Source organism: Meleagris gallopavo, chromosome Z (genome assembly GCF_000146605.3).
Source record: "Meleagris gallopavo isolate NT-WF06-2002-E0010 breed Aviagen turkey brand Nicholas breeding stock chromosome Z, Turkey_5.1, whole genome shotgun sequence".
NCBI lineage: Eukaryota > Metazoa > Chordata > Aves > Galliformes > Phasianidae > Meleagris > Meleagris gallopavo.
In genome coordinates, this window is record NC_015041.2 from 10,332,859 (window position 1) to 10,356,834 (window position 23,976).

At 35.2% G+C, this 23,976-nt stretch overlaps 2 protein-coding genes across 2 annotated transcripts in view; both read right to left on the reverse strand.

The window, feature by feature from the left end:
- Positions 1-9,837, reverse strand: part of CPLANE1 (ciliogenesis and planar polarity effector 1) — a 60,153-nt gene extending 50,316 nt beyond the window's left edge. The window contains exons 1-11 of the mRNA XM_010725347.3: positions 9,706-9,837; positions 9,474-9,610; positions 8,512-8,647; positions 8,210-8,329; positions 7,133-7,359; positions 5,308-5,414; positions 4,617-4,773; positions 3,927-4,030; positions 3,570-3,752; positions 1,564-1,813; positions 650-802 (exon numbers count right to left, since the gene is read on the reverse strand). Coding sequence (XP_010723649.1) covers positions 650-802; positions 1,564-1,813; positions 3,570-3,752; positions 3,927-4,030; positions 4,617-4,773; positions 5,308-5,414; positions 7,133-7,359; positions 8,210-8,329; positions 8,512-8,647; positions 9,474-9,560 — 1,524 coding nt within the window. The 5' untranslated portion in view covers positions 9,561-9,610; positions 9,706-9,837. The remainder of the gene's footprint in view (positions 1-649; positions 803-1,563; positions 1,814-3,569; positions 3,753-3,926; positions 4,031-4,616; positions 4,774-5,307; positions 5,415-7,132; positions 7,360-8,209; positions 8,330-8,511; positions 8,648-9,473; positions 9,611-9,705) is intronic.
- Positions 9,838-11,249: 1,412 nt separating this feature from the next.
- NUP155 (nucleoporin 155) overlaps positions 11,250-23,976 on the reverse strand; it is a 30,601-nt gene continuing 17,874 nt past the window's right edge. The window contains exons 22-35 of the mRNA XM_010725349.3: positions 23,644-23,777; positions 21,306-21,497; positions 19,821-19,959; positions 18,862-18,997; positions 18,316-18,469; positions 17,945-18,049; positions 17,667-17,821; positions 17,077-17,206; positions 16,712-16,825; positions 16,108-16,228; positions 15,129-15,239; positions 13,784-13,920; positions 12,952-13,052; positions 11,250-11,941 (exon numbers count right to left, since the gene is read on the reverse strand). Coding sequence (XP_010723651.1) covers positions 11,803-11,941; positions 12,952-13,052; positions 13,784-13,920; positions 15,129-15,239; positions 16,108-16,228; positions 16,712-16,825; positions 17,077-17,206; positions 17,667-17,821; positions 17,945-18,049; positions 18,316-18,469; positions 18,862-18,997; positions 19,821-19,959; positions 21,306-21,497; positions 23,644-23,777 — 1,868 coding nt within the window. The 3' untranslated portion in view covers positions 11,250-11,802. The remainder of the gene's footprint in view (positions 11,942-12,951; positions 13,053-13,783; positions 13,921-15,128; positions 15,240-16,107; positions 16,229-16,711; positions 16,826-17,076; positions 17,207-17,666; positions 17,822-17,944; positions 18,050-18,315; positions 18,470-18,861; positions 18,998-19,820; positions 19,960-21,305; positions 21,498-23,643; positions 23,778-23,976) is intronic.

Genomic DNA, 23,976 nt, shown 5'->3' on the forward strand with positions numbered 1-23,976 from the left:
ACTAAAAAAAAAAAAAAAAAAGTCACAGCATAAAGACAGCAATTGTTTTTAAATGGGAAAGTGAAAACTTGTTTTTATTTAGCCTAGAATTAGAGGTAGAATTTTTTTCAGATAACTGTAAAATACAGTATCATTCAACAAAAGCTCAAAAAGTGAAAGCATGAAATGGAATTGAGAAAGGCTGTACAGTGACTTTGATCCCAGAGCTGTTTTTGTATAAGATACAGGTAGATTTTTGGAACCGATGAAAGATTTATCTGAAACTGAGAATAGATATTTGATTTCCTTAGGATCAAAAGAAATTTCTTAGGATAATATACTGTATTAGTGTACCTTACAGCTTTATTATATTCACTGTGATGTAATATTTCATTACACAGTGAAGCTGAAGACTAAGCTATAAATAGATGTAATTATATTAATAAGCTTTTTTCAGGAAGTTTAATATCATCACTGGAAAATAATAAGTTGAAAAAACTGCATACCTTGCACCTAAATTGAAAATGAGAGCTTATTTTTTAAAATACTTAGTAAGGGCAATGTACAAAAACTATTATTTTAGGGGGAAAAAAAACACTTTACAGTTAGAATATGTTAGATATGAGGAAATCATTTCCATAATTAGAAAAGGAAAAACATGATTACGTACCAGTAAGTCTGTGGCTTTCTGACTCATTTCTGTTGTGTCCTCTTCCAGAAATTTTGGAACACTGAAGAAGATGGAGGTATGGTTTTGTGTGTGTTTCAAAAGGCTGTCTTTTAAAGACAACAGGGATCGTAAACACAGATGTCTCCCTTTAGTCTAAAAGAAACAATAATACAAAACATTATTTGTCTCTAAATTAAATTACATACTTACGAAATAAAAAAAGGAAACTGATCTCATTTAAGAAGCTTCAGTTTTAAAATCCCAGACAGAAAGGGAGAACAGGTAAGGAAGCATATATATTCACAGAGAAACAAACTATCACTTGGACATGCCTTGGAATTCTGCATTTTTTTCAGCATCTGGTAACTCTTCTCACACTCAAAGAATCTGCTTTCCTGATCCCTCAAATGACCATGCTTGTTTGACAGTGTTTATGTCCTTGCATCTTAATAGCAACATCTCTCCACGTTCTCAAATTCTTGCTCACTTTTCTAGCTCATAGGAGAATGCCAATATATTCTTCTTCTCCAAAAATTCAAAATACGAATTCATAGCCACTTGAAGATGTGTGTTATTCCAACAGCAAACACAAAAAAAATTCTCAATATCTATTATATTACATCATAAAGTTAGGTGATTGGCAACAACTGCAGAACATTTTATTTCAAAGGTTTCTGTTTTCCCAGACTTAGCTCTATTGAGCAGTGATATAAAATAAACAAATATTTTAGCAAGCCTTAGTTAACAACACTCAAAATAAATATAGGCAGTACCACTTGGACAGTTGCTGATTCTCTAAAATAGCAGCAATCTGGAGACAGAGGTTTTACAGAATCATTTCTGCATCATATATATATATATATATATATGTTTTATTTTACTTAACAATACATGTGAAAAGCTCATAACCCTACCTGGGAGTTCATGAGATTCCTACGGATATTTTCAAGCCGTTGCGTTGAATCAAGCAAAAGGGATCTTAAAAATCCCACTGGTGAAACATTGTTATGAAATCTTAGCACTGTTATCATGAATCCATCAGAGACAATGAGGTAGGGCAATCTTGAATGACAAGCAACAGAAAATCTCTGTCTCATAAGATCACTTTCAGAAGCTGAAGATCCAAGTGACTGACTAGAGTCTTGACACAAAGAGTTGTGCTGTCTAAAATAAAGATACATTTTAATATAAGATATAAAAATCACATGAATAACATTCATTACTAATAATTATTATTAATACAGAAGAAATAAGCACATGTACTCAGCTCCATGTCCTTCTCGTGTTGGGGGCCCCAGAACTGGACACAGTACTCCAGGTAGGGTATCTCGAGAGCAGAGCAGAGGGGCAGAATCACTTCCCTTGACCTGCTGGTCATACTTCTCTTGATGCAACCTAGGATACAGTTGGCCTTCTAGGCTGCAAGTGCATGTTGCTGACTTATGCTGAGTCTTTTATCAACACCTCCAAATCCTTCTCTTCAGGGCTGCTCTCAAGCCACTCTCTGCCCAACCTGTATCTCTGCTCGCAATTGCCCTGACCCGGTGCAGGACCTTGCCCTTGGCCTTGTTGAATTTCATGAGGTTCTCATGGGCCCACGTCTCTCTCAGAGCTTTCTATCCAGGCTCCTCTGGATAGAATTCTTGCCCTCCAACATGTGAAGTGCACCACTCAGCTTGATGTCATCTGCAAACTTGCTGACGGTGCACTTGATCGCACTGTCCATGTTGCCTACAAAGGTGTGAAACAGCACTAGTCCCAGCACCAATCTCTGATACCTTTTAAGGAAACGTTTAAGTTTTCAAAAGATTAGCACATTGAATAACACTGTTTATGCTTGCAAGATGCTAGTATTTCGCTGCAGTTGCAACGTAGCCTATAATTTTTCTTTAAATTCAACTGAGTAATATAGGAATACTGAAAGCTGTTTAAGTATTAAATGTTTTTCCCAATTTGAGTTTAAACCTCTGTATGGCACCCTCTTTTCTGAGTCTTACTGTGTGTAACAAGTGCTTGAAAATGAAGTCCTACTTCTAGTAGTCGGGTATGAAAAATAAAAAAACTCTCAAGATTTGAATCTTGAAGTACCTTCACACGTTCAATACGTACCCATAATTAACGTATTTTAATACATTTTAATAAGTGAATTCTCAACCAGACGGCTTAAGAAAGTATTATAATGCTTTTGAATGCTTTCATGAGATATAACATTATATGCTATTGGAATTTCAGAAATACCAGGATGAAAAGTACAAACTAACACATCAATGCAATAATGTATCATTAATATATCACTGCTTTTTATTAATACACACACATTTTCAATACAATAATGTTTAGATTCTATTCTGTTTCTTCCAGGTATTCACGTGCTAATTTTTTGTAACCTCTGATTTCCTTTTTAAGGTGTTACTACAGATCCTTATATTCTCCTATACAACCAGCAGCTGAATTTCAAAATTTAGAAAACTGGAGTACTTCAAATATTATTAAAAAATCTTTGTTTTTGATCATGCACATATCATTTACAAGATCTGAGATGGAAACACAGCAAAGTTCTTTAAGTAAAATTTAAAAAGAATAGAGAAATGTCACAGGATTAAAACAAATGTACACTTTTAGTACTGGTATAAGTTTAGTTTCTTTCCGTCTCACAAACACATGCTATCTTTACTTACTATCAAATTCAAACAATTGAAATAAAACAAATCAAATAATGTATACTCACATTATCATTATTTTTCGTGATGACAAACCCATTACAAGAAATAGAACTATGAATGAGAAACAGATATTGAAAGGAGACATAAAAAGTAAAAGACTGAACTTGAAAGATGAAATTTAGATTTGCAGTAAGTATGTTTGAAAGTAAGGTATAATAATCAGACAAAGATATCTAGATATTTTCAAATCCTTTTACCTGTATGTTATTAGCGGATGAATTGGAATAAACTCTGCTGGTCCAAATTCTACAGAGCAGCCAGAAGTAATCAAGGTCAGCAATTCACCCATACCAGTCAACAAAATCAAAGACCCACGTTTTAACATGCAAGCCAAGAAAAGGCCATCAGGAGTCCAACTCATGTCACCGATCCAGTAAGACCTAGATAGGGTAGGAAAAATATTTTTTTTCTGTCAAAATCTCTGCATCAAATCTTATGATAACTTTATTAAAATAAACAAACAAAAACATCCTCTTCAAAGACACAAACAAAAATGAAAACAAAAAAAGAAGCAAAAGAGCACAACAAAATCAGAAATAAGATCAATTTCTTACCTAATAAACTTTGATGGGACAGTGCCACTCTTGCTACTGCAACCTTTAACATTACCCGAAACAGTTAAAAAATTCAGGGTGTTTAAAAACAAAATTTGAGTTGCCTAAAATAAGAAAGTAAATGTTAAAAACAAAAACAAGCTACTAAATATTTACACCAAAATTGCAATTGTTTTAAAAGTAATTTATATTAGCAAGTTACTTGTTACATCTGATGTCCCTCTGGAAATACTACTCCATGTCAATTTGCCACTGCATTCCAATAATTAATATTATTTAGATTATTAATTAGTTTGTATACCTATTTCTACATATGAAAAATAGTTAAAGATTGATTACATATTGAGCATATAACAGATATCCTATTTGACCTTTTTTTCTAAAACTCTCAAAATGCAACTTTTTCTGTTTTGTTGGTAAATAACTGAAGGTTTTTAAGACTGCATTATCCATTCCTGTATGCTAAATACCGCACAGCATTAGCACTAAAAACTGCATCAGGATTTGGCTTCAGATTTAACCTGTCATTTGTTAGGAGGAATAACAGAATTTCATGCCTATCAATATCAATATGAATACAGTCACATGTACCAATATAAATATTGAAAATCCCGTCTAAAATTTGTTATTAATTTCCTTTTATCAGACTTAATTCAAGTGGAACTATTAAGTACTGCCTATTATTCATACCTTAGGATCAATTTGGTTAACAGCTACTGCAAGAAAGAGTCCATCTCTTGCAAATGCAGATAGCAAAGCTCCTCTTGACTTTATAGATACACACTGAGGCACTAAATTAACAAGAGAACAAGTCTGCTGTACCCAGTGGATCTGGTATGGCAAAGAACTGAATATCAAAAAAACAAAAACAACAACAACAAAACAAAAAGAGATAATTCAGATACGTTGAGTGGAATGACTCATACATTGTAAATAAAACAGACAAAAACAAATGAAACGTACAGCAAAAAAATCCCACTAATTTCCTTCTTAAACCTTACAAATTAGAAGAAGTTATAAAAATTTAAGCAGAAGATTTTTATGAAACAGCAGTTTAGGCTAATACATAGAACAGTTAAATAAATACAGATCCGTGCTACAGAACTAAGAGACTAGCATTCTACCCATGAAACTCTTCAGACAGCATAATGAGATCTAACATAGGACTACTCAAGAGTATGAATATGAAAATAAATTGTATGCTACTCTAAATAAAAAAACTAAGAAAATTTGAAACATGACAGGAAACAAAGGAGATTAGAAAAACCAATTGCATGTGAATGTAAATGTGTTCACATGCAGTTTTGAAACCTCACCATAAAATACACTTTAATACAATCTTTCTCTTATGTTAGTGAACTTCAAATAACTTTGAGTGTACCTGGCATATTTAAAGCCATTTTCATGCCAGCGAAGTATCAAAAATGTTAAAACCAAACACTCGCCAGAGTAAAACACAAATGAGCACAAACAACAGTCACCTAGTACCTGTGAAAAAAAAGAAAGACAAAATAAACTCCAAATCCTAGTAGTGCATTAATGTACTTTTACATTAAGCAAAATAGATCATGAGTTAAAATAACAAAATATCGTCATTCATAAATTTAAGGCAGACAAGAATATAACAGGCTAGATGAACTTTGATCTGATCCAGCAAGGCTGTTCTTACATTGTCATTAAATTTCATATAAAATGAACGATGAAATGTATATGCAACAAAGAGCCAATCACTCACTCTAGCTTCTGCTGCTCATACTTACTTGTGTGTGGGAATGACCAACCCTCACCCCACATGCAGCCCAGCTCCAGCCCTCGCCCTGCACCACCTGCAGTTCTGCCTGCCAAGCAGCCCAGCCCGGCCTCAGGCACACACCCATCACCCCGCAGCAGCCAAACACTGGTGTGCGATGAGCACTGCCTGAGCTGCAGCCGGGGTATGGGGAGGGCGCAGGGCAGTGCAGCTCAACTGACAGCACAGGGTTGTGTGCGTTTTGATTCATTGGCTGAACACAGTCCTGTGAACAACAGAAAATACACTGCCATGCTTTCCCTTTTTTGATAAAGGCATTTGAGAACAGGCTTCAAGATTGCTGAAAAAAAATCCTCATTTTTTGTTCTATTTGGAACTCCATTTTCAGTGGACATAAATAGATGATCTGAAAATTTTCAAATGGAGTGCATAGAGTTGTGCAAAAATCTCCAAAAATCTGACCGGAGTCTTTTGTAATCCCCACCAGAGAAAAACATCCCTTCCTTCACAATCACATCTTATTCATGTCATCACTTTTTGGCAGCATACATATTAGTGATCAACTTTTTTAAGGATGAAGTGCCAGAGGAGTAAAATTTCATCAAAAATTTCCCAAGATCAAAAATTTCATTAAAAACCCTTGAAAGCTCACTAAGAATTGTCGGCACTGCCATGGAACCAGGGGTTGATGCATTAGCTTCACAAAAACAAGTCACATATCCCACTAGTTCTGTATTGCTCTTTTTTTGTTTAAAAAAATATAAAAGATTAAAATAAGTTTTATTATTTATATACATGAACTATTTAGCATATTTTATGAGGGCTGATCAAAATATAATGCTTGCCATTTTATAACTTCGGCCCATGGTGTCAGAAGCAGATGTTGGTGTTATGGCAGTGGAGGCTGAACCTTTCCACTCTGTTACATATGGTTGCCATGAGACAGATGGCAGCAGAGGGGCAGTCTGACACGGAAGTGCGGATGAAGAAAAGGTGTGTCACTGAATTTTCCCATGCAGAAAAAATGGCATCCACTGACATTCATCGACACTTATGAACATTTATGGAGACCAATCAGCGGATGTGAGCACAATGAGACAGTATGTGGTGCATTTCAGCAGTGGTGACAGCAACAGTGCGTCCCTTTTTCTGGCGCAGATCTTCACTAGCACAGCATGTAGGTTCCTATTCAATGACGATGAAAATGCATAGCTAGTGGTTGTGACTACACTGAAAAATAGTGCCTTGTAGCTGAGATTTTACTCTACCAAATAGTGTTATTGCACTCTTCATATCGGTTGTAATTTCCATGGAAATAAATACGAGGCATTAGTTTCGAAGCAGCCCTGTGTATGCAGCCCAACCTATTTCTGTTCAATCACTGTGGCCCAGGAAAGCCAAAAGGTTGGATGCTTTTGGGTTTTTTTTGTTGTTGTTGTTTTTTTGTTTTTTTTACCTCATTTTGTAAGAAAGCAGCATGAACTCCAATTTCTTTCTCTTCAGCAGAAGGCAATGTGACTGATTCACTAGGCAAAATTTGAGTCCACCGCTCAGAAGACTTTTTAAAAGAGAGTGTGTTTTCATATTCTGTGCTCTCCCACAAAAAGACACACGCTGTAGGAGTAGTTAATAGTGCCCTTCTGCCATCTCCAGACACATACAAATACAATCTCATCAAACACTCTAGAAAAAACAGTAAACACCAGAATTATTTTTGATCCTCTGCTAGATTTAGACTTTAAAAAGAACTGGAAAATTACTTTCATCTCTACCACAAAAAATTCAAGCTGCCTCCTTAAGTACCTCTGATTTCCAACCTCATCATTAATGCTAGCCTTTGGCAGTAGTAAGCAGTAAGTCAGAGGGGATGCCCGTTCTTATGGATTTTGTGTTATCTTCCCAGGAGACTCAACCATCAGAAACAGTCTTTCTCAAAGCACCCCTCCTATGAAAACTACAAATAAATGCATAAAAGCTCTGCTTTTTTATCACCCTCAACTCCTAAATGAATTGCATGTATTCCTTAAAATGACAGATCGCTTCTACACTATTTCATTTTCTAACCTGATGTCAATGAGATTATCCAGTAAGATGATATTTAAATGATATGCAACTTAGTAACAAATTTGCAAGTATATGCCTTTGTAATAGTCTCTCTAATCACTGCTTATCAGAAAATCCTACCTACAAAATAAACCTAAAATGATGCATACAGCAGTTAAATCAGATTTATATCTTCTCCAAGGTATTCATAAGCTAAATAAAGAATATTTTTCTACAATTGATAATTAACCATTGCAAACAAAATATAAACTGCACTTAAAAATTGATGGCAGTTTATCCATTTTTTTGCATTTAGAAATCTATTATTTAAGTAACAAAAAGGACAGTTGTCACAGTTTAGTTTGCAGACAAGTGATAGAGATGCAAAACAATACTAGAATATAGCTTTTAACTTGTGCAAGAACAGTTTACAATAAAGAGACTTTTGCCTCTACTTGATTTTTCAAAAGACAATCTGAAAAACACCTACCTTGTGCTGCTGTAGCTACCTTCCTGGACTCTTCAACTGCTGGTATTATTTTTAAACAGTCCTGATCTTTATTCCAAAGAAATAACTCTCCTGTTGTAAGTAATCCTGCCAGCCAAGCGCCTGTGTTCATCAGGAGGGAGATATTTTGAAGCACATTATTATGAAGTACTTAAAATTCCTTTCCATTGCAGACACAATTCTAAAGCTGAAAGTGAACTGGAACATATTTCAGGTACTATACCTTTCTAAACTGTTAAAACTAAATATATTGGGTTTATAATACATGAAATAGTATACTTAACCATTTACTGATGTTGTTAAGACAATCACATTTTTTAACAATGATTGCAGCTGAGGAATCTTCTTCTTTGTCTTCCCTGATACAAGATTAATTTCATTTATATGTTTATCATCTAGAAGAAAAACAGCCTCCTTTTCCTGTTAAAAGAAAAGAGCATTTTAAAATAATTTCTACTCAGCCTGCAAAACATTAAAGAAAGACATAAAAGTGTTAGAAAAAATAATGAAGAGGGAAAGAAAGAAAGAATGTTACAGCTGTGATTATCCTATTAAACTTCATTCTTTAGCATACCTGCTTTATAACACAACAATCCTTATATATTCCTTCCAACTTGAGATGTTATGATTTAAGGATCATATGTAGCATCAGACTACTTCATTTTGACAGATTTTAAATTATTAAACAAAACTCACAATCGTTATTAAAAAATTCTTCACAGTATCTCAACTAAACCACGTGCCAACAAACGCAGACACCCATTCCCTCATCCTGTCCTGTTTAAAGACAGATTTTTGCCACTACTTTCAAACAGAATGGGCCTTAGATAGTTTACCTAATTAAAGAGAAATCGTACATTACAAAAAGATAAAATCCAGCCTCATCTTAGTAAAGAGGTTTAATAAAGCATCTTTCAACACACGCAACTGGGAATGGGAAAATGCCCTTGTCCAAAATTTTCAATGATGTACTTTAAAACGAAAGGATATGAGAAACCAGAACCACCAAACAAGACTCAAGCGTGAGGCACATCTTGTGAAAGACTCAAATCTTGTCATCCAGTCTCAAGTCTCAAGACCAGTTTAGAAGATACCACTTTTATTTTCTGCAACCTGTAAATGCAATGCATTCAAACTAACCCCTTTTTTACCCTCCTCTCTGTAAACAGAGATGCAAAGTGTTATATAATGGAAAGATATCTACTCTTTAAAGAACATTATTTCAGTTAAACTTCTTTACACTCACCTGCCCAATCCAGGTGATGCGAGTCCACGGTTTTCTCTGTTTGATAGATGTAGACACGAGAACGTCTAGCTTGACCTCCATTCTCATTAAATCTCTAGGTAACCATTACAAAGAAAACCAAATGCCTTCTCCACATTCTAAAGAGATAAGAAAAAGCGCAAGTTTTCATTCTTCTCACAGGACCCTTTGCAAACGAGCCCCTGCTTCCTCTCACACAGTTCACTGGCAGCACCTGAGCTCAGCCATACAGGTTACACACTTCGTTCCACAAGGAGCGCGGGAACACCGACACAAACAGCCGCCAACGGCTGCCGGGCCAACAGCGCACGCAGACGCCGCCCCTCTACCCCGCCACGACCTTCTCCGTGACGGAAGATCCCGCGAGATCATCGCGAGACTGCCGCACCGCTCCGCCCTGCCTCCCTCCTCTTCTCTTCTGCGTTCCACAGCAGAGCGCGGGAAGTGTGAAAATGAGGCTGTCCGGGATGCGCTCGGCAGAACAGTAATGATGGCACTGAGTGCCGCAGTAAGTGTGCGCGGCGGGATGGGCTGACTGCTGCATTACGTGACTTTAGCGGTCCTACGATTCTGTACTGAAATAACATGCGACAAAAATATCGAAGGTGATGCTTGATGCACTTCGAAATTCCTCTAGCATGTCGCTATAGAGGGATTTGTATTCTATAATGTCGAAAAAAAGCCTCTGATTTGTGTCACTTCTCAGCCCTTCATCCCTTTGCCTAGGTCTGAAAACAGCCATCAGATTACAGAAGATTACAGCAGATTACAGAAGGTGATTCAACACATTAGGCAAACAAGATGGTATAGCACGAGAAGTTAAACGGATCAAGCAAGACTTGGGTCATCACTCCTATGGGGTATGAACAAAACTGCAGCCAGACCAAGGTAACTATACTACAGAAAATAGTTTCTCTATTTAAACACTTTTTGAATGAACTTCAACACTGACACTGGCTTGGAAAAGCCAATATTAATACTTCATCTTTTTTTTGGTTTAATAAGAGGTAAAAAAAAAAAAACAAAAAAAACACAACCAACAACCCAGAATTATTCTAATTTACATAACGCTTTACTAGGTGCAGTCTATAGAAACCCACTAGAATGGACCAGGCAGTTTTTAAGGACATTTACACTTTCAACAAAACGCTACAATAACAGCTGGTAGTAAAGGTCATAAATAGTTACCCTGCATGTGAATGAATATCTTAACTCACAACTTTTTTTTTTCTATTTTTGAACACTTGTGGTATGTATATCAGTTACTCATTCTGCTGGAAAAAAAATACATTACCTACTCTGTATTCATACACAAATGCATTTTCTTCTCCCTTACCTCTGATTTACATCAAAAGTTATTTGCATTAGAAAGTTATTTGCAAAAAAATACCCACATAAACTGGTAATTTATTGTGCACAGTATACAGTTTATGTTATCAGATATGTATACAACTCATGGCAATGAAACAGGGACAAAGCATAAATTTATGTGTAGAGTGAAATTTTAAAGGAAGCATGAAGTCAAGATAAGGCACAGATGTTGCTCATTTTAAGGAACATATATGTGCTTGTGTCCACATACTGAAAGTATAAGTCTTTTTTTTTTTTTAACAGAGAAAACATGTTTATTAAAATGGAATAGGGAAAATAATGTCACAGGTTTTTAATCCTTTCACTTGCAGTGTGAATTTGGTTGCTAATTTCTGCACTTTTATCCAAACATACTATATACAGGTGATAATGAAAGTGATAACAAGGAAGCAACGAACATCTTTTTTATTGAAAGACTTGCCAGTAATGCCCAGCTAGTTATGTTTGAATCACTATTCCTTGACCTGACCGTGTTTATAAACTGACTCCATCAGCACGTGCATTTATCATATTCTTACCTTTTTCAGTTGTCATTTGCTTTATTACTTGTAAAACAGCTGTAAAGTAAATTATAACTCTTGCTTTTCTCCATTACCTTATGTTAAACAAAGAAAAAAGAAAATATTTTCCAAATATTTTTAATTTTCATGAGAAAAAACATACAATGTACTTTATTTCAATAGTATAAAAAAAGCTTTTCTGTAATTAAAAAATGTGGTAGTGGCAAAACAAATTATTTTCCTCATTCGCGTTCCACAATTTGTAGGTACTGCAACAAATTTGTAGGACTAACAGGCAGGCCACATAATCAATAATTGGCAGGACATGCAACTGTCTTATAAATTCAATGAGCTTTTGTTCTTCCAGAGATTCAGTGCGGAAACCTGAAATTTCATTTCACAGTACGTTTTATCTGTGCGATTTTTACTGTATTGGTCAATCAGTGAAGCCACTCTAACTTAGCCTGTAGCGATTTAAAATTCCCAATGATAGTCTGCACCGTTAGTGTTGGGCTCATAGACTGAAGTTCAACCAGGTAACAGCTAACAGCATCCAAGCAAACGTTCGTGAATCGCCGCCTGTGAAGAACACATAAAACTCAGAAGAATAGTTTCTGGATATGAGAATTCTTCCAAAATAGAAGGTAAGCTTAACATTTTAATGGAATAATGTATCAGTAAGGCATTTCAGCTACTTTTAATTATTTAGCTCATTATTATAAGAAATGGTTTTGTAAGTCTAGTGCTTGTAAGCCAGCCATAATGGGAGAATAAATGAATCAAATTTGATATATATTCATAATATTCACAAATTCTAACGAGATAGAATATTTACCACAGAAGGCCCAAAAAAGGAAGGCAGGTAAACTATGTATTTGAACAGGGAATATTTTGTGTATTTTTCAACACAATTACAAAAATTGATCTTAAGAAGAGTTAGAATGACACTGTCTAATTCTGCTCTTTTTTTCTGAGGCAGGATTACAATTTTTTACAGTCCATTCACAGAAACTCTAAACACTAGAGATTCTACAGAATACAGGAAATTTATTGAAGTACATTAACTATTATTTTAGTTAGCACTTTTTTCCAATACCAAATTTAAAGCTAACTTGGAGAATAGTTAATCACCAGCCTCTTAAAAACAACTTGGGAAGATTTATACCCATGTTTAGTGTTCTCCAGGGTACAAAAGCTGGTTGCTACCAGTCTTTCTTCAAGAAACATTACACTGTTTCATTCAAAAAAAAAAAAACTATTTTTCACTTTTCCACACTATTGCCAGATTCCTTCCAATTTGTCTGTACTGCTTTTTAAAATACATTGCCAAAAATTTTACAAAATAATACTGTCACTTTCCCCTGAATCTGCTACTGAGAAAATAATTTTTACTGAATCAGTTATATAGGGAAGACCCTACAAGTTCTCACTAACTGATAAAAAATTAGGAGTCTTGGAAATTACCACCTGAAAACAAACACTAAAAATTCACCCAGAAGAAAAGCTTTGGAAATAGCTGAAGTGTCCTGCTTTAGGATATTTTATATATTTTATTGTATACTTCATTAGGATATAACTGCTCTTTTTACCTCATGAGTACCCGGCTTGGATCTTGTACGTATCCTGACAATAATACATGAATACACTCCAAAAGATGCAAGGGTTTTTTCATTCTATTCCAGTAGGGGTCCTAAAAGAGAGTGCAAACTATTAAGATGAATATTAATAAAAAGAAACAAAACTGATCAACAGATGCATACAAATGATTAGCTTTGATATTCATTCACTGTAACAAAAATCAAAGGTAAGCAGGACTTCTATCTTAACCTACATTAAATCTGTATTTTGAGGACTGTTTTAAAGTTTGAATGCTAAAAACTTACAGAAATTTACCTCAGTTTTCCATTACCTAGGATTCTGTAAAGTTAAGAAATTTTAGAAAGTTTTTTATTCCTCACATTAAGGGACCCACATGAAAAGAAATTATTCAGTGTTTTAATTCAGAAAACTTGTTTTAAAAAGCAAAATTTAAAAATACAAATCTTTGTTAAATATGCCTATTGCACTGATTATACTGATGACACAGCAAATTTTAGTCATGAGTAGAAAAGAAATGAAATTAACACATTCAAAATTTGGCATTCCTTCTGCAGCATAACAATTGTAATCCTACTTAATTCTAAATCAGATGTAGATGAAGTAAAAAATTGACAAAATCTTAAACAATTTTTCTTATACTGAAGTGTATAAAATCAACAGATGAAAAGCAGCACCAGAAGTCTCTGAGTAAAAAACAAGTAACAAAAGCTATGAAGTTGATACTTTGATATAATCACACTTAATACTATTTTATGTTTTCTGCCAGTTAAACTTTGACAGTAGTTGAACTATCTATTTTATGTGTGTGGCTATTTTCCTTACCCGTGCTTTAAACAACTGGTCATATACTTCAAGCAGCCTTGGCAACGGCACGCCGATTTCTTGCATGGTGTATGTTACAAAACCTGCATCCCAGTTCAAAGAACAGACTTGTTGTTCTAGAAACTGCACTAAAAAGTCTGGAGGAAAAAATAAAATGAGATACTTAGATTCCAATCTAGCAAAAAGGTCATTCAAAAGTTAGTAGCTCCAAGTCTGATTTTCTGTCTTTTGCATCCTTGTTGGCACCTTTCACCAGTGAAGTATATACAAGTCTCCTCCAGTCTGTACAAGGAAAAGGATATGTAATTCCTAACTACCTCCAAAGAATGGTTTTAAGCTATCAGCAATGCATGAGAGGAATTATTCAGACTGAACTCTTTATTATAATTCTGATACCAAACTATGTTATTAAGAGAAGTTCATCAACTTTTGCTTCAGCACAAAACACATTACCATTCCATTTGCTAGCACAGTTAGCTCTATATGCAAAACTACATCATCTTTATCATGTTTAAGCATCAGTAATAATAACCTGATACTGATTACTAAGTTTCCCAATTTTTATATAACACCACATTGTCATAGTGTCTGAGCATCTCAAAAGGAGAAAGAACCTCCAAAAGATTCCGCGATCTTCTGAATTCAGATTCTGAATTTGCCTCTGCAGTAACAGATGCTTCAACAGACAGCAGACAAATGTGGTGGCCTAAGACCTTATTACATGCATAAGTATGCATTTTGACTTGGTACTTTGATACAAACAAACTTAATTACTTTGTGATTTTCATAGCCATCCAAATCTAACTGTTGCTGCCCCCTAAGCTTCATTTTCTTCCAATTCATCATAAAAACCTGTAAAGTCTACTTAAATTTAGGAAAAACTACAACTGTAATACTCACAATGGTTTTGCAAACACACAATTATACTGTATTTACAAGATTAGAGGCAACAATTTCTACTTCTCATCTAACCTCCCTCTTCTCAGTCCCTCATCAAAGTTACTATACCAATGAACCAGTTGTAAGAATAATGCTTTTGCTTCTAATTTCTTGGATAAAAAGGAAAGGCGCCACCTAACTACCATGAAGATCAGCTCCATTATACTGGTTGAAATAATGCGTTGCTTCACCAGATACATGGAAAAATTTCACAACAAAATATGTCAATTAAGTATTGCAAGCACTGGAAGGAATGAAATTATCAGCATTCTTTCCATTTGTAAGATTAAAAAAAAAAAAAAGACTGAAATTTCTTACGTTATAGTCTTTTTAAAGTAGCCAGAAAAATTTGAGACCCATTGAAGTAATACATATATTTATACGCTATGCAGGCTAAACCACTTGCCTAAAGGAAAGTAACGAGGTGTGCCAGCATATATCTTTCCAAGCAATGCCATCTTTAGACTAAGTGCTTGCATTCTGTCAGCAGGGCTCAGAGACACACTATCATTCAACTCTGAAAGAAAAAAAATAAAAATAATGAGATGTTTAGAAAAATAAGAAGTTCCACATTATGAATAGCTATACTGAGATACTTAAATTTATTTCAGCACTGCAAAAATACTATGCTACATATGTCAAAGCAATATCAACATAGTTAAGTGAAAGGATGAATGCATGTATTTTCAAATATTTCTGTGTTTCTTCAAAATTCCATATAATTCTACTTAAAAAAAATAAAAGAAAATAAAACCCAAAACTACATAGCTTGTTTCTCAAATCACTGCCAGTGTTGTTTGCTCAATGGCTATCTCGGTACAAAACGCAAGGAAAAAAAAGGGCGCAAGGGAGAAGAGCAAATTATGCACTCATGACACAGATGGAGACAGATTATCACATGTGAGTGGCCAGGCTTGCCAAATAGTGCCCAGGACTCCACTCCTCTACACGTAAATGAAAAAACCACTGCTGTCAATGTTATAAAAGCACTGAATTCCCCCTAAAATTCTTTAGTTCTTGCCATTTTTTGCCACTTTTCATTTTAATTAGATTTTCCTAATACTAATTACCTAATACCTTCAGATAAAATTTCAGAGTTATGCTAAATTCCATACATAATGGGAACTTAGGAAATGTTAAGATGGAACAACACTTCAATATCTGGAATTGATAATTCAAGCCACTAATGCAATACGTTTCAACCTATACCTTTTACACATTCAAAGCAAAGTTATAAACTTTAATGGATTATTGCCTATCAAATACGTTAAAGAATATTCCAGAAAAGATGCACCAGTACCAATGCTTAATCAGTCTGAAAAGTTTTAATTATACCGTTTTCTTATAATTCTAGCTTGTACCAGTCTTGGTCCATTAAGACTTACCTTTCTCAATGATTTCCTGCCAGAGAGTTTGCACTAAGATAGGATCAGAATGACCTGCACAATGTATAATTGCAAGCTTACACTCTGAGAGCTTAAAAGGATCAGCAAATTCTCCATAAAGCTGAAGAAATAAAAAAAAAAAAAAGACCAGGTTTGACATTTCAAGTAGAGTAAAGAGAAAACTTGAAAATTTTTAAAATCAATTTTTCCATATCTTATATGGTAGACATATGGTACATAGAAAAGGCGTACTTTAAATAACTGTTGTCAAATACAACATTAAAATGATTTTTCATTTAGTATAAGCAGTTTAACTTCTTAAATATAATCCCTATTTTTCCATGAAGATACAATTAAGAATGCTGTTTTCCAATACAATGCTCCAATAAATCACGAACTCTGAAGCTTAAGGAAGAAAAAACTGAAGTACAGGAGACTGAAGGAATATCGAAAAGAGAAAGTCTAACACAGGCATTCTGAGACCAGAAATGTCTAACTATCTCTCACATTTTCTGCTCAGCATTAGATCATTCTTTGCAGAGCATTCCCGCTTAGTCCCCAAATACGACAAAATGACATTTAATGCAGAGAAATTTCTAACTACCTTCGTTATATCCATCAGCTCAGCATCAAGCTGGGAGATTGCATCTTGCACTGAAGAATGATGGGAATACTGCCGATGTAATGTTTCTTGTATTTGAAGCTGGATCCTTGCAACCTTGCATAGAAACAATTTCAAGATTGGATTAAAATAATCAAATCTGAAGAAAACACTCAGTATTAACATTACCTTATTTAAATATAATGTGCTACTGTCTTAGCTCAGATTATAAACTGCTTAATTTAATCACATAGGGAGCAAAGTACAGAAAACAATTTTGGCAGATTTGGTAAAAAAATAAATGCCATGTGCTAGTGAGACCAAGTGCAATAATACAAAGAGACTGTAGCTAAAATAAATTGTCTTACATCCATTTTCTCTTCTAGTTCATGTAAGAATTCCCCATCTGCAGCTATAGAGGATATGGCAGTGGAACTTTTGGCACTCAAAATAGCACGTGCAATGTATTCAAGACGCTGCTGAAGAGAAATTTCCGTGCTGCAAAACAAATATTATAATTCAAAATGAGTACGTAATAAAATTATCAGAGTTAATTATATTATATAACTAGACCCTGAAAGTTAGCTAGCACTCATTCCTGATTTTACTGAGTCATGCAAAAAATTTTACTCGACCCATTTAACACTTTCTTTATGCTGGCAGTTACTGCATTCTACTCCATCAGCTGCCCTATCCTTACACTACTGCATTATAAAATTCTGCATCAGAAATTACCATTTCACACACCATTAAAACAGGAAATACATTGTAAGTTACCATATGATACATAAATTATACTTTTTTTGCAAAAAAGATGTGGGTCAGAAGCTAACTATTCCATTTATTTAGATTTTTTTAAAACAGCAAATGAATAAAAAAAGGCATTGACCTTGGCTTTAATTTTTTTTTTTAATTTTTTAACTATACATATATTAAATAAATCGCACATGATCCGCACCTGTGTAGGTCAGCTAATTTAGCCAAGACTCTGGCTGCGTTACTAAAATTTCTGTTCTTTTCAAAGTATCTCCACAGTAAATCCATGTAACGGACTTTGTTTTGGTCAATCTTGGTCATCCTAACAAGGTAAGGTTCCAAAAAGGGGGCAGTCACCTGAAAAAGTTATAAAGACAACAGTTATCTTCTTGCTCTCTCTTTTAAAGCATTTGGATTATTACAATGAACTTGTCTATTAAGTGGCACCCTCCAACAAATTATTCCCTGAATATCACTCACCTGTAGCAGTTTGTCAGCCAAGTCAACTTGTATCAACCAGTTGTAAAGCGCAATACTAAAAAGTTCATCTGTTGAACGCTGAGCTAGCTTTAGCATTTGTTCAAACTAAGGAGGAAAAAAAAAAAGACATTATGTTGCATCGAATACTGAATATATCAATGACAACATTTAATTTCGTATGTTATTTACATATCATTAGTATTCTTAACACTCTAAAATAAGCCAGTACATGATACATCTTGAATTTATCTATTTTACAAAAATATTCCAAATATATATATATTTTTTAAAAATAGATAATAAATGGTTAAACACTTAAAATCACACTACTTTCTAGTATACAGTCTTTTTTTTTTTTTCCAATTTCTTACATGATGTCCTGCTTCTTCATTGCTTAGCATGTTGGGGTCAGATGACAGAACTGGAGGACCTGGCTTTTTGGGTACACTGGGAGACTGGGGAGCAGCTTTACTTTGATTCACTAACTCTTGAAGGGTGTCAGTTATACACTTGTAGCTGTTTAATCTGTAAATAAAGCAAAAGAAAATTAAAGCCACACAATTTTAACCACCTTCTAAGTTTCATTATTGCATGCCTTTGTAGATATCCGACTGTGTAGTTGGATATTATCAAGTACTTCACAAAATCTAGTTTGGTCTCAAGTTGTCTTTCTAACAAATACTTCTGTAATGATCAGATCACAACGTTTTCTGTATGTATCACTTTATCCTGTTTCAAATTAAGCTGTTGCCATATTAATGATAATCTAGGAAAGTACGTTGGGCAAAATGTTGTGTATATTATTCTAAAATGCTTGCTTGTTATTACCCTCAATGCCTTCACCAAAGGGACTAATTTCTAGTCAGCTGAAATCAATGCTCCTACAAAAATGCTAAGAGGGTATCCCAAAAACTTGCCTCTCTTGAAAAGCTTGGAGTCCAACAGCATCCTCCTCTGGTTCTCCATTTTTATAGAAATGAAGGCCAAGACCTTGGGGATCTTTCTTCTCAGCAGCAGTAAGAGACAGCTCTACTACTCCCTCATAGAAACGCACTGTAAATTAAAATAAAATTAAACAAAAAACACCCCAGAAATTAATGTGTTAAATCAATGACAAATAAGTGACGTCAAATACTAGCCCTTTTTATCGTAAAATATCTCTGAACATGAACAATCAGAGATATTCACTCTCATCTTAGAGATGTTATCTTAGAAAGGTTTATGCCCATACCTAACTTGTAGGATTACATGCAAGTCTGAAGTTATATATTTATAGAGCAGAAGCTGAAATCTTGACTGTTAAAAGAGTGATATCTGCATTTAAATACTGTACTAGCTTCTGCTAGACAAAACAGGATTCAGAACCATCTTTCAAACAGTATGTTTGGTTTTAAACTTCATCTGCAAAAATACCATAGTTTACTCTCTGCTTACTTGCAGTCAAAAAATTTTGCTAAAAACATTATTACCACGTGTATGGAATAAAAGCAAACTGCACTGTGAATTAAGTGGATGGGAATGCTTTCCTTATGCTGGCAGATACTGCATTCTACTCAATCAGATTCTCTATAATACATTATAAAATTCTGCATCAGAAATTACTACTTCACACACTGTACTTAAAACAGGAAATACACTGTACATAGAGGAACAGTTGTACAATACAGGAACAGAAGCTTTCCTTTTTCATTTGCAGGTAAAACCTAGAATGGCTTTAAAAATAACAGGTTGAGAAATACTAATTATGAAAGTTACTAGGAAGTAATCAGAAAACATTGTTGTAGGATTATTTAGAAGCTAAAAAAAAAAAGGGTGGTGGTGTAAAATGATACAACAGAAACTGGTTAGCAGAAAAAGATCAGTGATTGCCTCTTACCTTGCCTATATTGCGCACAAACATTAGCAAGATCTACTTGATTGCTGATCTTTTGGTATTCTTTCAGTGACTCTCTTAGCATTTTCTCTTTTTCCAGTTTGTTTTGAGCCTGTCGAGACCGCTGAAGCAATTCATTTGCCTACATACAAATGAGGGGAAAATGGAAACTATTCACGTAACTGAGTTAGTGAGTTACTATGACAAGACTCAAAGCTGAATCAATAAAAAACACACAAAACTCTCAAAAACGCTTCCTCTTGTCAGTACATAATACCAAGTTTCCAGCATAAGGACTGTGCAACAACTGCATTAGAGACAAGGACTTTCTAGTCTGCATACTTGTGAAGACAAGATTTAACTATTTCCCCTCTATTCTCCCCTCAACAGATACTTTTGCTGAATTTAGTTGGAAGAGCTTCAATTACGAGTTCTTCAAGATAATAATCCCTCTCCAAATTCCACAGAACTAGGTAAAAGACTATGCTGAGAAAAGCCTGGAATAAGATATATATTACCAACATCAGAAAGACTTATGCATCACATTGGAGCTAGAGACCCTATGAAGCCTACAAATAACTGCAAGAACTTCAAACTAGAATTCACATAACTTTCAGCACTAATCAACAAGACATTAGTTCTTATGCTCTTGAAATCACTTGAGTGCAAGGTATTCACAAGATGCCAAAATTATCTGATCTGAATCACAGGATCGTGGAATGGTTAGGCCTGGAAGGAATCTCAGAGATCATCTATTCCAGCCCCTCTGACATGAAGGGGTAAGAATTTCTCCGCAATGTTTAATCTAAACCTATCCTTTTTTAGTTTAAGATCATCATACCTAGTCCTATTGCTATAATAAAGTCACTAGCCATCTTTCTTGAAGGCCCTCTTTAAGAACTGGAAGGCTGCTCTAAAATCTCCCCAGAGCATTCTCTTCTCCAGGTTGAATAATCTCAACTCTTAAACTGTTTTCATAGGAGAGGGTTTCCAACCCTCTGGTAAGCTTCATGGCTCACCTCTAGACTCACCAAAAGGTTCATATCCTTCTTATATTGTGGGCCCAGAGCAGAACACACTATTGTTGGTGAGGACTCATGAGACGCATGAACGCCTCCACTGACTTGCTAGCCATACCTTTTGTAATATGTCCCAGGATGCAACTGGCTTTCTGGGCTGCAACTGCACGTTACCAGCTCCTATCAAGGCATCCATCCACCAGTATCCTCCCAAAATCTTCTCCACAGGTCTAGTACTCATTGCCCAGCCCATATTTGTACTTGGGATTTCCTTAACCCAGGTGCAGGACTTTGCACACGGCTTTGCTGAGGTTCACACAGGCTCGTGTCTGGATGGAATCCCTTACTTCCAGTGCATCAACTGCCCCACTCTGGTTAGAGTCACTGGTAATCTTGATGAAGATGCACTTGTGCTCTAATACACTCTAATAATGTGTTTTGGTGCTGCAAAATCTCGAAGTGGGCTTACCTTGGAACAGACAGCATCATCAGTACTATAGAGAAGGGGACAGATATCTTGCAAATGGGCACTTATGCCATCAACAGCAGCATTATCTCTGATGTAACAGTTTATAAGAGAAGCAATGAGTGCTCCAGTCAACTCTTTGTCTCTAATTACCAAGTCTTTGAAAGCAGTCATCTTTAGATGTTCTTGAAGTTCCTGAAGACAGACAGCACATTTCATTACTTCACCAATACTTTTATGTTGCTTGGAATGCAAAAATGTTACAGCAAAGTAAACTATTTCCACTTAAGTAAGCATAGTGAAGTGCATAGCAACGAAATACATTATTTTAAACAAAGCATATATAGAAAGGTGGAAAGACATTGATAGAGAAAGCTCTATCAATGAAGACACTAGATTACTGGATGTGAAAGGACAGTGAGAACTCTGTATGACTTCCTGTAGTCTACACAATGTGTCATATGTATTTCAGTTCTTTGTAACAAAGTTATTAACTACTCTCCTATTTCCTACAAGGCACTATCAGAACACTAAAAAGCAAGAATATCAGTTTTTAATAACAGAAATCATCTGAGTATGTTCATGAATGAATGTGATGATGCAGAATGAGATGGAATTTTTTTGAAGTGTATAAAATCTAGACTCTATGCCTTTTTATACTAAGTTACATAGCTTATTTATTTTATAAAAATTATTAGGAATATTTGCTCAAATAGAGCTAGCTAGCTGCCACTAGTGTCCACTGATGATCACTTAGAGCATTAAAATACTATTACAAAAACTCTAAAACTACTGCAGAGAGTGGAAAAGGTTTTATTTGCTAAGCAACTTGTTCCTTGTCCAAGATAAGAGAAAAGCTGCCTTTCGAAAGTAATGGAAATTGTGCTGCCTTCCAAAGACAGCAGTGTGAACAGCTTCAATATTTGTGCATTCATAAAGTTCAAAAATTGTTCTTTTTAGTGGTAAAGAATACAACTTGGAATAACCAGTTCTTCTGTGACTTGCTAGGACAGAATGCCCAATATTAAAATAATTTCATCAAGGACTGGATGCAAATTCAACATTAGCACAGGGTACACAACAGTAGAACCAATAGTTCTGTAAGTTGCCTTTCTTGCAAACAGGGTGTATGGGAACTGAACTGTTGAGTCACGGCCTGAACCACTGATTGGGCTCCTGGGGAAAGGACCTGATCAGCCCTGGGTGCACAGGTGAAGGCTATTCAGCTGTGTGACGGAAGGGATGAAGCCTGGCTGTGCCTCTCTAGAGCTCATTTAAAAGCTGACTGACACAAGGGAAGGATCTCTTTCTGGAGAGCCCTCCTTGGTGAAGCTTTTCCCTGTGAACCTAGAATCTTCTGATATGGGCGAGCAATCTTCTTCCCTTCTGTTACAGCACCTTTCTATTGTGTCAGTCCCTCCATCATCACACCTTTGCTGTAATGCCTTTCCCATTGTATTAATAGATCTGTCCAACTGCTATACAAGGAGAGATGGAAAAAAACTGGGTTTGTTCAGGAGGACAGAAATGTTGAGTTGGGCAGAGGGTGATCTTACTAACATATAATTGGTGGGAGGGTGTCAGGGAGACAGAACTAGACTTTTGTCAGTGGTGCTCAGCAACAGAACAAGATGCAAAGCCAAATGTCAAAACACTAGAAATTAAAACTCTTTTTTCCTTTTTTTAAGGATGGTTGAACACTGGAACAGGTTGCCCAGAGAAGCTGCCATCCTTGTAGATATCCAAAATCTGACTAGACATGGTCCTGGACAACCTGGTCTAGAGTAGAGCTTGCTCAGAGCAGGAGAAGGCAGGTATCTTCAGTGGTTTCTTTCTCCTTCAGCTGTTCTGTGATAGATTTTAGACCTTTTTTTGTGCAAAAGTGCAGTATGAAGCCTCTACAACACTAGTACTCTCCGCTAATCTACTAGTCTTTCCAAAGTCTACTAACAGTAATGCAAAGAGTTAATTCCTCTAAGTTAGATAACATTAGCCTATTTCTTTCACTGCACATCTTCCACAATTCAAAGAGAAAACTTTATAAAATTATACATTTAGAACAATATTATAATTTATGAAACAGAGTAATTATTAACTCTCAACAAAAGTAAAACTGAATCTACTGCTAGCAATGCTTCTAATTTGCTAAAATTGGGTAATGAGATGGTTGTCTCCTAAAAATAAAAGTAGCAACCTGAACAAAAATCTATATTCGATTTAAAATTTGTAATCTGCCCCTTAACGAGTTAAAGCAATGCACTTTTGGAAGTATCTAAGTAGCAACAAGAAATTCAAGCTTATTAAATATGAACAAATTAAAATCATATGATCCAGGTCGTACCTTCTGAAGCTCACCTACAACAACACTGAATTGGTGCTCACAAAGCAACTTCCATAAAGCCAATGCCTGACAGGTTTTGCGAACCAGCTGCTGGATGCCTTGAAGTGAAGTCTTCTCGGTTAACTGTGCCTCAGCTGAAAAAGCAAAGAGATTATCAGTAAGTAACTGTGCTGTACATATTTTGACTCAGTATGTTGATTCTTTTGAGGTTTTAGAATAAGTTTCCTTAAATTTCCAAGTTTTTTAGTCTCTGTTCTTTAATATGGCTGTTCATCTCTTTGGAGGAAAGTGCCTTGAAAAAACTTCCTCCTAAAAATACTATCTGTAAACATT